This window comes from Chaetomium strumarium (genome assembly GCF_033439665.1).
Source record: "Chaetomium strumarium strain CBS 333.67 chromosome Unknown B0T15scaffold_5, whole genome shotgun sequence".
NCBI classification, from domain to species: domain Eukaryota; kingdom Fungi; phylum Ascomycota; class Sordariomycetes; order Sordariales; family Chaetomiaceae; genus Chaetomium; species Chaetomium strumarium.
In genome coordinates, this window is record NW_026944433.1 from 2,989,842 (window position 1) to 3,004,519 (window position 14,678).

Genomic DNA, 14,678 nt, shown 5'->3' on the forward strand with positions numbered 1-14,678 from the left:
CGCCATTCTTTTCTTCTTTCCTTTTCTCCTCTTCTTAGCTTCCCTTTCTTATCCCTTCTCCCTGTTTTTCTTTTCCCCTTTCTGGTTCTTTTCGATGGGATTTAATTTGCTTGACTTCATCTGTCAAAACCATCATTTGGAGTGCGGCTTTTTCTGACATGGGTGAGACAGGTACTTCGATTCTAGCAACGGATTGCAGCGGCCTTATATTTCACCAATCCCCCGGAGAGCCGTATTGTCACCATGAATCGTCACTATCACTATCCTCATTCCCGTGCTCGGCATTATCCTCTCCAGCTTCACCCTCTCCTTCCGCCGGCTCCGAGTTCTGTGCATCGCCTGGCTCTTCCTCATCGTGCCCGACAATAACCTCGTCGCCTCTCTCTACAAAAGTGTGGTCGACATGTATCGTGTTCTTGGAACGATAACATTTGAAGCAGAGGTCAAAGTCTTCGCAGTTCTGACAGTGGTAGTATTCTCCCCAGAGAGGCTGTGTGATCGGGTTAAGTGAGTTGGTATGATGTGTTAGTCAAACGTAAGTAAACAACAAGGGGATGGACTGGGTGGATATATCTGACGTACCAGCATGCATGCGTCGCACCAGGGATTAGAATTCGGCTTTATCCCTTTCTTCATATGGAATCTCTGCCTTCTCGGGTCTTCCTTAGGCTCCGGAGAGAGCAGCGCCACGACGTCATCGCCCGCGTCATGGTAAACGGCCACCTCCAGTTGTGTCCAGGTACGCCGGATACCCTCCCCAGTCAAGGATGGATCGGCACCGGCTTTTAAGAGAGTCTCAATGACGGCGAGCTGTCCATCTCGTTGGGTGCCATAGGCGCCGCCATTAGGCTTTGCCGCCCAGACGAGCGGTGTCCAACCGTCATTGTCCTTGGCATTCACTCCGTCGCTGATGAGTGGCAGCAGCTTTTCCACGACTTCCACCCGGCCGCTACTAACGGCAGCATGAAGAACTGTCCTCCCCATCTTGTCCCTGGCGAGAACGTCTCCACCTCGCTCCAACAACACATCGATGTGCTCTGTTGTACGTAGCGCAGCAAGATGGAGGGGGTGTCTACCAATCTCGTCGGCAGTGGTGATAGTATCTGCCCCCTTGTCAAGAAGAAGACGGATCATGCCCGGGTCGCCCCAGAGACAAGCGACGTGAAGCGCAGTGCCGTAAATGCCACCGGTGATGTTGATGTCGGCGTTGCCTTCGCCTAGAAAGTAGTCCAAGATGTCCTTCAAGTTCTTGTTGTTAGGCTTTGCGCCGAGATACAAACATGTCGTCATTAGCGGGGTTCCAGGCTGCTCGGGGTCGATGAAGTCGACATCGGCGCCGTTCCGGAGCAATAGGTTGACTATCTCCAAGGTCGAGAACCGACATGCGATGTGTAGTGGGCTGCCGTAGTTGGGTACGGGAACTCCTAGATTCACTCCCTTCTTGATGAAGTACTCCGCCACAGCGAAGTTCCCTTCATAAACGGCTCTGCAGAGCGGGTTGAACTTGCTATTGGAGCGCGCCTCAAGGTCTCCTCCACGTTTGACAAGCCGTGCCACCAGCGACACCGGCGTGTTAGAGGTAAGTTTGTGCAAGGGCGTGTATCCCAGGTCGTCCTTCATCTCCATGTCCACGTTGTACTGTAGCAAGAGCTCGACAAGTTCCTCATCGCCTATTGCCACTGCGGCATGGAGCGGGCCGCTTCCGTCTGAGGCTAACTTGGCGTTGACGTCTGCGCCGGCTTCGAGGAGGAGTCTTGTCACCACGGGTTGGTGGTTCGCGACGGCAGCTCGGAGGGCAGTATAGCCGTCATCGACAAACCCCTCTCCAGGTGCCTTGTACACATATTCAAGGTTGGCCTTGATCTTGAGGAGCTCCCTCACGGTGTCGATGTGATTACAGAAAGCCGCCCAGTACAGTGGCGTACCATCGTTGGAAACGGCCTCTATGTCAGCGCCGTTCTCTAACAGAGCCCGCGTTACGTCGGCAAAGGGCAATCCACCATGCAGTGGGGACCACTTCCTTTCGTCGACAATGACGTTGACCTTGGCCCCAGCCGCGATGAGCAGGCGGACAAGTTCAGTAGATCCGTTCTCTGCTGCCAGAGACAGGGCGGTGTTAGACCCTTCGCTGGCTGTGTTCACGTCCGCTCCTTTCTCAATGAGATAGCGGGCAATGTCCCGGGACGTGGCAAACTCATCTTGCGTGGCTGTGATGAGTGCAGTCTGGTTGTTGACAGCCGTATCAATGTTTGTGCCGGCCTCTTCCAGCAACAGCTTGACGACCTCCAGGCTGCCCGAGTTGGCGGCATGTGCGATGATGGAACAGCACCCTTCGGTGTTCTCGGTGCTCGCCCCGCGGTCCAGGAGGAGGCGGCATGTGTCGGCGTGTCCATAGCATGCGGCACAGGAGAGAGCGGTTCCATAGTTGTCATGTTTGGTTTCGACCGGCACGCCGAGGTCCAATAGCGCCTCGACACATCTCATATGACCCGCCAGTGCCGCGAGACTAAGGCCTTGCCCAGCGTTGCTTTCGGCAAGATCTTTACCGGCCCCGGCGACGATGAGCTCCCTGACCACCATAAAATGTCTCCGCGAGGCGGCTGGCCGAAGCGGACTGATTGTCGTACCGTCCTGAGGCACATGACTCACATCCGCTCCGTGCTGGATAAGAATTGCCAGAACCTCGTGATAGCCAGCTTTCGAGGCCGTCTTCACAAGATGGCTCTTCCGGAGGACGTCTTCGGACTGCAGGTCGGTATGCTGTAGGAGCAGCTCGACAAGCTGTACGTGGTTCCGCGCCACCGCGAAGTCTAAAGGCCTCCAGCCCTCATAGAGTCCCTCTCTTCCAAACGTGACGTCCGCCGATGCGCCTGCGTCCAGCAGCAGTTGGACCAAATCGTGCATGCCGAGCCACGAAAGGCGACAGAGCGGCCCACGGGGCCAGTCAGACCCTGGTACGCCATTGTTCGCCATGTGCGTCACAATGTCAGTCACAATGGCGGCCTTGCCGGATCCTGCGGCAGCGATCAGGGCAGCTTTGAGCGCGGACTCGTTGCTACCGAACTCGGGCTCCAAATCCTTGCGCACAATGAAACTTTTGCCCGTAGCGTGCCGCCGTGAGGAAATTGTCTACCTTCTCCTCGGCCTGCTCGTGTGTCTCATGAACAAGGCAACGTGAAAGGAACTATCGGCCATCCTCTTGCACATGTTTGCCGAATGAATAGTAACCGAACTCCGGGTTCTTTCGGTAGAATGCCATGATGTACGAAGGGACTGCTGGTGAGAAGGGTGCAGGTATCCGCTGCTCTTCTCCAGGCTGCTCGGCGAGCGCGAAGGCAAGGTCGTGATGGCCCGGCAGGAAGCGCATGGCGTAGGGAAAGAAGTCTTCCATATCCAGGAAGAGCCCTTCAGGCTCGCCCTGAGGCTCCTTCTGAGAAAAACCCTCCAGACGATGCCGAACCTCGGGAATCGTGAAGTACCGGCAGCAGGCCTCGGCTAAATGTCGGTGGCAGTCTGCACCCGACATCTTCGCGGAGGAGTAAAAGTAGTCGGAAAGAAAGCGGCGCGCGCAAGACCCATTGAATTGAAGTTCGCTGTTCACAAACCCGACCATCGGACCGAAACAATCGGCAATCTGCGTGGCAAGCTCCGAGTTCTCTAGCTCGGCGACTGTGGCTGGTATCCACGATTCTCCTTCCGTCTCCTCGGACAGAGACAAGGCAATCCCCAACTCTTGCGGTCGCAGTGGCCGGAATGAATGCAGAGCCCAAGTCAATACCAGTAGCGCAAAGGACAGCCTCCGAGGAGGGATTTCCTCGACAATCCTCCTGTAGAGTCTTTCAGGGCTGGGGGGTGAAAGACGTTCAACTTCTCGGGCAAGACATGCCTGGGAAGAAATATGAGAGGTCATCCGCAGCCACTCAGCAACCTGGCGACGTAGTAGGATGTCGGGCTGGCAACTAGATAGAAGATCATCAATCTTAGTCCGCGATTGTTCCACTGGGAACTTGGGGCGAGATTGAAGCAGGGATTCGACCAGGTGCAGATGCTCCGAGTCGAACTCTGGACCAAACCTTCCTGCCGATGCATCGTATGCTTGATCAGCGTCGATGGTGAACTGGTCACTCAGGGCGTCCTTGATGTCCTGGTTTCTGCCGGATGTGCTGGTGACCAGGACCTTGAACCGCTGTTCAGAGCATCTCACCGCACGGAGAAACTCGGCCAGGATGAGACTCCGCGACTCGTCGCATTCGTCCAATCCATCGATAATATAGATTCCCTGCCATGACGACCCCGCAGCCTTCCGCACCATGTTAAAGGGCGCCCATGCATCCTCATCGTGCCAGTAATCCGAGAAAGGAGGCGGTTTCAGGTCGTTTCCCATGGTCCCGTTCATGTGGTTGCGATATATGAGAATGGCATTCATGAAGACCCTCGCCATATCTCCTACAGATTTTCGACGGACATCGTGACTGTCGAATTTGAAGTGCAGGACGTGTTCGCCCATGACCCATGGACTCCTGCGAGTTGCGTCTAGCTTGCAGAAGGCGTACTGCGCAGCCTCTGTGATATTGCGATGGCCGTAGAGATGGAGCAGTGACGACTTGGGCTGATTGACCCAATCTGCAAGTGCAGGATGCTCACCAATCCATTCAAGTAACTGGATTGGCAAAGGTGAGGTCGATTGGAGGCGTCTTTTCCTTCATCGCATTCAGCCCAGCCAAGAATGGCGCGCTCAAAGATGTGTCTAAGCAACGGTTATGCAAGTTACTAGCAGTGTTCATGGGCCCCGAAAGGCCAGCGCCACGTACTTTCATATATGAGGGCTCGTTGAAGCTTGTTCCGGTATATGTGGTTGAGCCGGGGAGCGTATGGAAGCGCTGAGTGGGGGAACGGGATCCCAAATCGCACCTCGAGGGGGATATCAAAAGTAGCCGTGAATTTGTCAAAGACCTGTGCCGTTTGCGATTAGCTAGAATGAAGGATGAAGATGAAGACGAAGATGAATCAACACGAGTATAGTCCTTGCCTGTTCGTCTTGATCCAACACCTCCGAGAAGATGTTGACCACCGTCCTTTGTATCAGGATTCTGGCATGTAGGAACCCGTTGTTGACTTCCGTGACAGCTTCTGAGAGGTCTTTTGCTCGTCGTATGATCGTGGAAGACGGCATCTGTCGTTTGCTTGCATGTAGGATCAATCTCAGCATGCTCTCTTCCATGATTTGCTGCTCCGCAAACCGGTGAGAACAACCAAAGAATATCTGGCCCCAGGGTTTACCATGCCACCCTTGATTAACACAAATAAAGGCCAGTTTAGAAGAGAGGCTGGGGACATACCAAGCTTATGGCCGAGCTGTCGATGCCTGGGAAACGGGTCGGATTGTATTTTGCGAGGCGAAGAGCCTTAGCATGCAACACCACGTTAGCACTCCAGGGGACTAGGAGCAGCCTTTGAAGCCAGGAACCGCACCTCCTTGACGATGATTCCCCCGATGTCATGAGCGACGAAAATAAGCGGTCTTTCGCTCTTCTCTCCCTTCCGGAGGTCGACCAGCTCTTGCAGAAGCCTGGTGGCCTCTGCTCGAACCCCTTCAAGAGTGAAAATGGAAGCGGATCCCGTTGAATGCTACCCATACTTAGAGATGCGTGCCCAGGTATTGTCGAAGACTTTCGTCACGAGCCATGAGGCAGGATATATGTCGGGACCACCCGTGCCAGCATGCACCCACGTCCTCCCCTGGGACCCGTACAGCCCATGGACAGCAACGACTCTATTACGCTCCTCTGTTAGTCATTGGGAGGGAACGCCTGCTAGACTCTGGTCATAGGCTGAAGGGCCGGGGGTTACGCACTCATAGTCTGTTCTCTCGGTCTCCTTCCAGACTGCCAAGCCTTGAGGTTCAGTCCTTCCATCCTCAGTGGAATCCATCACCAGTGCCGGTCCTTATGTGACGAATGTGCTGCGTGATGCCGTGAGACGGTGCGCTTCACTGAGCGATGCCCCTCTTGAAAGTCGATCCGATTCAGGCCCGATGCACATTGGGGGTTGAGCAGCGTCGCTTGATTGAGCCCCAGTCGCCGCAGTGCTCAGCCGCGGGCACAGCGTAGCATTGCATAGTTCGCTTCGTCAGGCGCTGCGGTTCGATTCGGTAAGTTATGTCGAGCTAAGTACTCGTGGCCCCCCCCCCCCCCACCCGCCCCGCTTTTCTTCGGGCCAGCCAACGAACCGCCGGGCAGGTTGGTGGTCACCATCCATGCGCCCACATCAGCCAAACGTCCACTTTTTCGCCATCTTCGACGACATCGTCGTCGTCAACTATCTACACTCTCTTCAATAGCCGTATCTTGCCCACTTCCTCTACAACCTCTGCAGGGCCCAGCCTGCCAGTCAGCCTCCATTTTCTAGCTTCCTTGGCCGCATCTGCATACATACGTTTGATCTTGTTGTGAGCCCTCTGTTTAGCGGCTTGAACTACCCGCCTGGCCTTTGCAAGCTCGTCATCCTCCCTGACCTTGATCATCCGACGTGCTTGAGCAACTATAAGGACCCCACCTGACTGTAGTGGCCTGTTCTTATGAAGCCTTCGACGGTTGGCGATGTCCTCGGCCATCTTTGTCCTCTAAAGATCACGCTTGACTTGGACTAGTTCAGTAGCTATAATAAGCGAGCCTTTGATGAATCTTTGAACGTTGTCAACGTCTCCCGCGATGTTAGCCAGCTTGTCAGCTATCTTGTTCATCTGCCATAGTGTAATAGGGGTGCCGAATGGAGAGCTATTGAGAGCTGGGTCGGCTATTGGCGAGGGCGTTCGAACTGCCTGGCGCCCCTGAACAACATGTAGAACAATAGAGGGCTGGAATGGCCAGATCCTAGTCTTCTTGAATGCGGCTTGAATAGTGGCTTTTTTAAAGGCTTGTTTACGCGCTTTTTGGATGACGACAAGGAACTCGATCTTTATGATATTGAATAGACCGTCGCGGACTAGGATGTCAAGCTCCTGTACGTAGTAGTGCTTTAATGGCTAGAAGACAATAATATCGAGCGGCTAGATTAGATACGTAAGATTTGGCAGTAGGCCGAATAGGACAATATCGTGATCCTCGCAATACTTGACGAATTCCCAAGTAAAATACGAGCTATAACCGTCGAAGATCAAGAGCCGGTACTTCCTAACCATCCCTTGTTATAAATGCTCTTTAAAGTGCTATAGCCACTCGAGGCTTATCTTATCGTTCGAGTAACCGCTTGCCGATGTAATAATCGCTATCTCGGGGTCTAATTCGGGTTATTAGTATTACTAGGACATATAGACCTGCCCGGCTAAGATAATAAAGGCCGGGATAACCCTTCCCCCGGCGGATATAGCCTCAATAGCTATAGCCGACTCCCGGTTCTCTGCGATACCAAAGTAGTATACCCGTTTATATCTGGTGACGATAAGTTGGTCCTTTCCTATCCCAATACAGAAGCCGGTCTCATCCATATTCCAGATGTCTTCGGGATCGATACCCTTATCTGCAAGAGTATTCAGAAGCTTATCGAAGTAATCGGCAACGATAGCAGGCTATTCAGCCTTCTGGCGGTTGGCGTTGAGCTTCCTTTGCCACTGCTTAAGATAGCAATGGCGTTTGATGAACCGGGAGGTCCAGTTCTGCCCGACAACTGGTGGCTGGTCCTGCTCGGCCCGGCTAGCCCGAGAGCATAAGATATGGTTTGGAGCGTCGGTAATGAAGGCCGGCCGAACTGCAAGGTTGATATTGTCAAGCCGGTCAATATACCGGCGCAACGCAACCTCTTCGGAAGCTGTCAGCTTGGTATTGGTGGGTGGGCGGCTAGTTTGGGGCCCAATGCCAGCAAGACGACGACGTAGACGATCTCGGGGGACACCGAATTCCCGGGCAACCGTGGCCACTTTAGCACCTGGGCTTACGGCAATATAGTTGAGAGCATCTTGGATACGATCCTCCATTTTCAATAGATCGCGGGATTCGAATGTGGGCTTCAAAAGTGGTGGTTTTAACGAAGATGGCGAAAAAGTGGGCGTTTGGCTGGTGTGGGCGCATGGATGGTGACCACCAACCTGCCCGGCGGTTCGTTGGCTGGCCCGAAGAAAAGCGGGGCGGTTTGGGGGGGGGGGGGGCCACGAGTAAGCGCTAGTGTTTCTTCGCTGCAGAAGTTCCCCCGCCTTTCATAGAGTCACATCCAGGCGTTGCGATAGGAACCGGGATGCTAAAGACCTGAAGAAATTGGGAATCGGAACTTCCTATTCTGCTGAAACAGTTGTATGTACTACGTACGTACGGAACAGAAACGATGGAGAAATTTCCCCCCAAAGTTAGCATGCCCTGTAATCTATTTCCGCTTCATGGCATTCTCAAAGATGGTGAGGTGGGTGATATCAGACAAGGATTCTAGATCAAGCGAGCCCAATGCCAACTCGTCGTACTCTTGGAGGTTGTTGGTCGAAGGCAGTGTTGGATCGAAGAAGACTGGGTCGTCCGGCGGCGTGGAGCCAAGGAGATTTGTGAGCGAAGTTTGCCAGTCCGCCTTGGCTCTGATGCCGAACTCGCATGTGAAAGGCTCTTCAGTCTGACGATGTAGACGCACGGCCGCTCTCATCATCGAAGGGACCCCCGACTTGGTCATCCGATTTTCCATCAGCGTCCACGACGCGCTGTTCTTCTTGCCCCAGGTTCGGCCAAGCATGTCGATGGATCCAACGATGGTAGCGGCGTCGTTGACGGTTCTGCTCACGCTCCGAGACCACTTCCAGCCAGCGCCCACATCAACGGGCAGCGACGATGCCGACCCTGCCGAAACTTCCGTCTCCAATGTCGTCGTCTCCTCCTGACTCGACGGCACAAGACTCAGACGGCCTACGGGAGAGATCTGGGCGACTTCGATATCGGAGCCACCTCCAGCTTTGCTACCGGAGAATCGCAGCTCGATCTCGGCTGAGAGGATGCGTCGGCCTTGTTTGCGGGGGTCGAAACAGAACTCGAGGACTAGCAATGTACAAAATACCGGGGTTTGCTCGCCGAGCACTCCATGCACAACATCGAGACAGGTAGCGCGGATGTCAACAACGCCTTTGCGCTCCGTCCAATTCTTCCGCTGAAGAGGGTCGGATGGATCGTTCTGAAAATGGTATGAGCTTCCTGCATCCCCCGTTTGAGACAGGCCAATGTCAAGCGCGAACGCAGCGGCTGGGGGTAATGGAGTTTCGTCATTCTGTGATGATTCCATTATCAATCGAGATGATAGAAGTTTCCTCCAAACAGGAGGTTTGAAAGACTACAAGATCACAAGATACGAAATACTAGTAACGATGAGCGGGGAAATCTCGTCGGGGCAGGCGCTACTCGATATCTACACGGAGGAGACCTGGTAATCCACCCCTGATTTGCTTTTTTCGCGAACTTAGCGCCCGTCTTGAATACCAAGGTCGGCCCCAAATTTTCTATCTCAACGTCAAAACGGCAAATTTTGCTTCTGAGAAAAGGGTCCCGCTAACGGGGTATTGTCAAATGTTCGTTTTCCTGTGTCAAATTAACCACGGCTGCTTTGCTGTCTTCTATCTGAAATTCAGATTTGACCCCCTGTTGTTACTAATTCCGCGTATAAACAAATCAGCATTGAATGAATGGTGGGGCGTGAGCTAAACAACCGAATGTGTAGGGGGGGTGCGAGCTGCTACGTTCGCTGAAGAACTTTTGCTCCATCCGCGCTTCGCCGTGTGTAAGCCCCTCATTATTAATGCGACTTGGCCGCGCCTCAGGCAGACGCGAGGCACCTGATTTTGCCGAAGCACGCGATAATAAGAGCGACATTCTGACCGTATAGAGCTTAGCGCAATGTACACTCATAGCAGCCGGGCAAGGCTCAGAAGTTGCAACTCCACGATTGGCAAACCTGATCCTGCTTCTTCAAGACTTTGGCCGTCACCATGCCTCGACCGCAGCAGTGGGGCGACGATTCCGACGAATCCGCCACGGAATCGGACTTTGTGAAGCGAGCCTTCGATGAGATCTTGAAGAGGCTGGAAAGGTCCGAGTTCTCCCTCGACGATGCCGGGGCAAAGGTCTTCCGGAAAGACTACAGCAGCGTCCTAAGACGCAAGGTCGAAGAGGATGATCGCAACCTGTTGCACACTTTAGCCGCAGCTCCAATCCACAAAGATTCCCACAAATGGTTGATGCAGCTACTGATCAAAGAGCAGCCCCAGCTCTTGAAGGCGAGGGATGGGCACAAGAAGACGCCCCTCTACATCGCCATCACGCGCAAGAAAAAGGCGACAGCTGTGGTCAAGACAATATGGGAAATGCTGCAGACGAATGAGGTCGGCGAGGACGACTTTGACAGATTGCTGGCAATGAGATTCGAGGACGACCAGAACTGCATCCATGCCGCCATCCTCAAGGGGCTGCACCCAGGGGCGATCATAAGTCTCGTCGAGGCTTCCAGCGAGGGCACTCTGTGCGCCCAGGACACCAAGGGGCGCACTCCTCTGCATCTTGCAGTCGACTATTCACGCTGTACGCCGGAGCAGCTAGAGATCGTCAAGACGCTCATTTCCAGAGGGGACAAGGCATTGGACAAATTCACCGCGGAGCCGGATTGTTACTCCGTGTTTGAGTATCACAACTACACCCGCTTGTTAGTAGCTCCGGGAACGGGGACGCGGCCCGACAACACTCAGAGGCATCGCCAGTGGCCGGACGGGTAGCGCTGCTGCCCCCCGGCGGAGACCTGCGTGTCGCAGGAGGGCCGTCCCTGTTGTTCGTATTATCTGACCCGAAGTTAGCCGACTTCTCCATAGGTCGCTGGGTAAGCAGTGCAGTTGCTGGCAGAGGAAAGTGCCGAAAACCGCGGGATGACGGCCAAGAGATGGTGGCTGCACAAGATGACAGGACTGGCGTGTCCAGGACGCCTGAGCAGCCATGCACCCAAGCACGGAAACAATAGCATCAAGAGACACAAGTTGAAAATATGAGCAGACACAGTCGACTGCTCGCTAGCAAACAGACCAAGGCAGCGCGGGACACTGACGGAACCTCTATCGAAATTCAAAGACACTTACTATGCTGGGAGGCCGCCCTGGCGGCCGCGGCGGCAAGGCGCGCAGAGCGGTGGGTGGGCGCAACGGGGGCGTGAGTCGTCACTGCGGCCCGTGCCATGGTGGTGTTATCCGTGTTTTTTAAAAGCAAGACCTGAGTTCTGGGTATCTGTCCAAAGATTAGGACAGCCCTGCAAGGTAACGAGACACGAACTGAGCCCGGCGACGGCTGTTAGTGACCTAGTGCTTCACGGACAATAAAAGATAGATGTGATGATCGAAGGCGGATCAATTATATGGTCAAAAAGCGATCAAACTGATGCATCCCTAGCCGAAGAGGGTTGCTGAATCCTGATAGCTCGCTTGACCAACGTGATGAAAAGGATGTTGTTCTGGGAATGGTTACTGGCTCCAGCGTGGCTTCTCCTCTAAAAGAGGAGGTTAACAGGCGGTTAATGAGACTGAGACTGAGACTGAGATTGCGAGGTAAGGGTTGTTATTCCGGGCAGGTGAGAACACTCGGACAGGACCTCAGGGGCCGCAAGCTGTTGTTGACGCTGCTGGAAAAGGTCGTGGAGGGCACCCAGAGACCCGGGGCCCTTGGAGGTACTGCGGCGTGAAGCTCGCTCTTTGAGCATGGCGCGAAGTTCCTCGGTGATGGCTCAGCGTGAAACAGCCCCTTGGCCCGACCATCCTTATCCCGGATGACCCTATTGAAGACACCCCTGGCCACGCTCTGCACGTCCCGTACGGTGGCCTAGTTGTCTTGGTGCGGCCAAACGCACGAATTCCTGAAGAAGGTCACGCTTGAACTCTGTTCCTGGCTCCTGAAGGCAGGAGAGATCTAGATCTCTATTTCCTCTCGAGAGCTTGGCCTTCTGCTCCGGGAGCAGCTTGAGGCTTGAGCAGAAGCGCGACACACTCGCCCGGAGCCAGCCCTCAGAAATTGGTCACCTCCGGGAACCGCGACATCAGACGGGAGTTGACCGACATCAGACGGGAGTTGACCGACATCAGGCGGTTCATGTCGGCCTCGTACCCGGCCAAGATGATGGCCAGCGGGAAGTGTGGTAACCACTAACCAGTAGGTATATCTATGCTGAGAGATTCCTGAACATAGTCAAGGTTTTGAGACGAACGGATCGTGGTAATGCACCTATTCGAGGGTATCGTCCCACGTCCCTGTAAAGAAATATCGCACAGTGTCACAAATGGTTGGGACTGATCTGAGATCCTATTAAGGGATAAAGATAAAGTAAGGCCGGTACAGTCACTACAGCCACTCAACTCACTCTGGTTTCTTTTGCAATTTTGCAATTAACTATTAACCATGAAAATAACCCCGCGGTACGCCGGGATACTAGTAATCCGCGCTCTTAAGTCTTAACGTTATGTATTAGACCAATTACTCATTCAACTATGTTTTACATCGGTCATTTTAGAGACGTTGAAGTCCCCTGTAAGTTGGGGCAATGGTGGACATTGGAAGATATTTACTAGCTGCCACCTAATTGAGCCCATATGTTAAGTTGATGTTGTTGGTGGTGATGTACTGTCTATCCGTCGGTGGGAAGGAGTAGAAGGAGGTTCGATGCGTGTGTATTCGTAAAGTGCTGGATTTAGTTCGCGGCAATTGCACGGGAAAAATACAGAACCGGGACTCTTGAAAAATACCGATATTCATCCACAATAGGTAAGTAGTACGTGGTAATTACAGCCCCATACATCTCCGATAAGAACCTCGATAAGGCCACCTTATCCCATAGGGATGCCGCAGCAACGACAGGTGTCCCGATTCCAACGCCAATTTAACAGCGACATCGATAGATAGCACGACAGGTCCAATTGAGGTCGAGATGCTAGCAACGACAAAATGCGGTACATTGCTCTGGCTCTGCTAGCCGCGCTTCGCTTTTCGCAAGCCCGGCAGCCGGGCTTCAGCATCCATGATGACCTGCTCGCATATCCCCAGGTGCGTTGGGAAGGCCGACTGCCGACATGATGCGAGCCAAACCGCGTATCGACTAACATCTTACTCCGCACAGTTCGAGCTTGTCTTTTCGGACGACTTCATCTCAGAGACCGATGCCCTTGCTCTCCTCGAGTCATCAGGGCCCCAGAGTCCAGCATACCGGGCCGAATCCTCGTCGCAAACCGACCTGACCAGCAACGTGCGCGAATCCGCAGCGGCCAACGCACCCCCGGTACCAGGGAGTAGCAGTAGTGGCGATAACCTACCCGACGACGATGACACACCCATCTCGGAAACATACGAGCTGATCAACAGCGCCCCCTGGAGATACCTGTGCGCCGTCCCCGTCATCGCCCCGCCGCCCGTGCTGAACCGGACAGCGACCGAGCTGGCCAAGGCGGAAGAGGCTCGCGAGCTCAGCAGGGCGTCAGCAAAGGGCTGGGAACTGATGAGCGGGCTCGATGGACACTGCATGTACTTCATGTCCGGGTGGTGGAGCTACAGCTTCTGCTACGGCAAGAGCGTCGTCCAGTTCCACGCCATACCCAGCAACAAGGGCGGCCCGCCGGTCAAGGACGAGAATAGCCAGGAGTACGTCCTCGGTAGGATCGACGGATTGCACGGCGCCCAAGACCCGGCCAGCCCAGAAGGCCAAACCAAGAGCCTCACCCCGCCGAACGCGCAGCTCCAGGTCAAGGGCGATCAGCGCTATCTCTCGCAGCGGCTCGAGCACGGCACCATCTGCGACCTCACCGGCCGGCCGCGCACCATCGAGGTGCAGTACCACTGCAGTCCGGGCTCTGCCATCGACAGGATCGGCTGGGTCAAGGAGGTCACAACCTGCACCTACCTGATGGTCGTCTACACGCCGCGGCTCTGCGCAGACGTGGCGTTCCAGCCACCGAAGGAAACGCGCGCCCACCCGATCAGGTGCCGGCAGATCATCGGTACGGCCGAGGAAGAGTCGGCGTGGCGGTACCACAAGCGGGTCGAAGCGGGCGACAAGCTGTTCTCCTCTCAGAAGAAGCCAACCACCGCCACCTCCTCGAACACTAACCACAACAACAACAATGACAACAAGAACGAATTCACAGGCATCAACATAGGCGGCGTCGTGGTCGGCGGGAAGAAGGTGATATCCGACGCGCTGGCGCACAAGCTCCCCCTGCCGCGCGGACTGTCGCGCTCGGGGGGCACGCCGGCTCTGGTGCTTGCGTCGCGCAAGAAGGACTCAGCCAAGGTCGAGACCATGAGCGACGAGGAGCTGGAGAAGCTGAATCTCGACCCGCAGACGGTCGAGCAGTTCCGCGAGCAGATGCAGGCGCGCGCGGGCAACCGCGGGTGGAAGCTGCAGGTCGAGCTGGTGGCCGGGCAGGGGTATGAGTATGTTGGTGCGTTTGACGAGGAGGAGGACGACGACCAGACAGGCGGGGGGCAAGGACGTGGTGGGGTGCAACCGGGGAAGCAAACGATGCCGGAGGGGAAGAAGGAGAAGCAGCCGAAGGGGGGAAGGCGGGTGGTGAAGAGGAGATCGCACGGGAAGAGGGGGAGGAGCCAGAGGGGTCGGAGGAGGTCTTCTTTAAGGAGGAGCTATAGCGTGTAGTGGAGATAAGGGTATTCTTTTTGGTATGCAAACAAGGGACACAG

The 14,678-nt window shown here is 54.8% G+C and overlaps 4 protein-coding genes across 4 annotated transcripts; 2 read left to right on the forward strand and 2 right to left on the reverse strand.

Moving 5' to 3' along the window:
- Nucleotides 1-238: 238 nt before the first annotated feature.
- Nucleotides 239-6,613, reverse strand: B0T15DRAFT_512906 (ankyrin repeat-containing domain protein; the record flags this gene model as incomplete). The annotated part of the gene is made up of 8 exons (XM_062868010.1): nucleotides 239-490; nucleotides 583-3,094; nucleotides 3,186-4,623; nucleotides 4,812-4,911; nucleotides 5,051-5,263; nucleotides 5,340-5,405; nucleotides 5,473-5,591; nucleotides 6,436-6,613. 8 exons carry the CDS (start codon nucleotides 6,611-6,613, stop codon nucleotides 239-241), a joined length of 4,878 nt encoding a protein of 1,625 aa, XP_062720579.1.
- Nucleotides 6,614-8,220: 1,607 nt separating this feature from the next.
- Nucleotides 8,221-9,699, reverse strand: B0T15DRAFT_537651 (uncharacterized protein). Its single transcript, XM_062869632.1, has one exon. The coding sequence runs from the start codon at nucleotides 9,247-9,249 to the stop codon at nucleotides 8,356-8,358; it is 894 nt and encodes a 297-aa protein (XP_062720580.1). The 5' UTR covers nucleotides 9,250-9,699; the 3' UTR covers nucleotides 8,221-8,355.
- Nucleotides 9,700-9,736: 37 nt separating this feature from the next.
- B0T15DRAFT_253360 (uncharacterized protein) lies at nucleotides 9,737-10,766 on the forward strand. Its single transcript, XM_062863215.1, has one exon. It carries the CDS (start codon nucleotides 9,950-9,952, stop codon nucleotides 10,727-10,729), a length of 780 nt encoding a protein of 259 aa, XP_062720581.1. The 5' UTR covers nucleotides 9,737-9,949; the 3' UTR covers nucleotides 10,730-10,766.
- Nucleotides 10,767-12,932: 2,166 nt separating this feature from the next.
- On the forward strand, nucleotides 12,933-14,627 carry B0T15DRAFT_400284 (glucosidase II beta subunit-like protein-domain-containing protein; the record flags this gene model as incomplete). The annotated part of the gene is made up of 3 exons (XM_062865049.1): nucleotides 12,933-13,031; nucleotides 13,105-14,476; nucleotides 14,497-14,627. The coding sequence occupies 3 exons, from the start codon at nucleotides 12,933-12,935 to the stop codon at nucleotides 14,625-14,627; spliced, it is 1,602 nt and encodes a 533-aa protein (XP_062720582.1).
- Nucleotides 14,628-14,678: the final 51 nt, after the last annotated feature.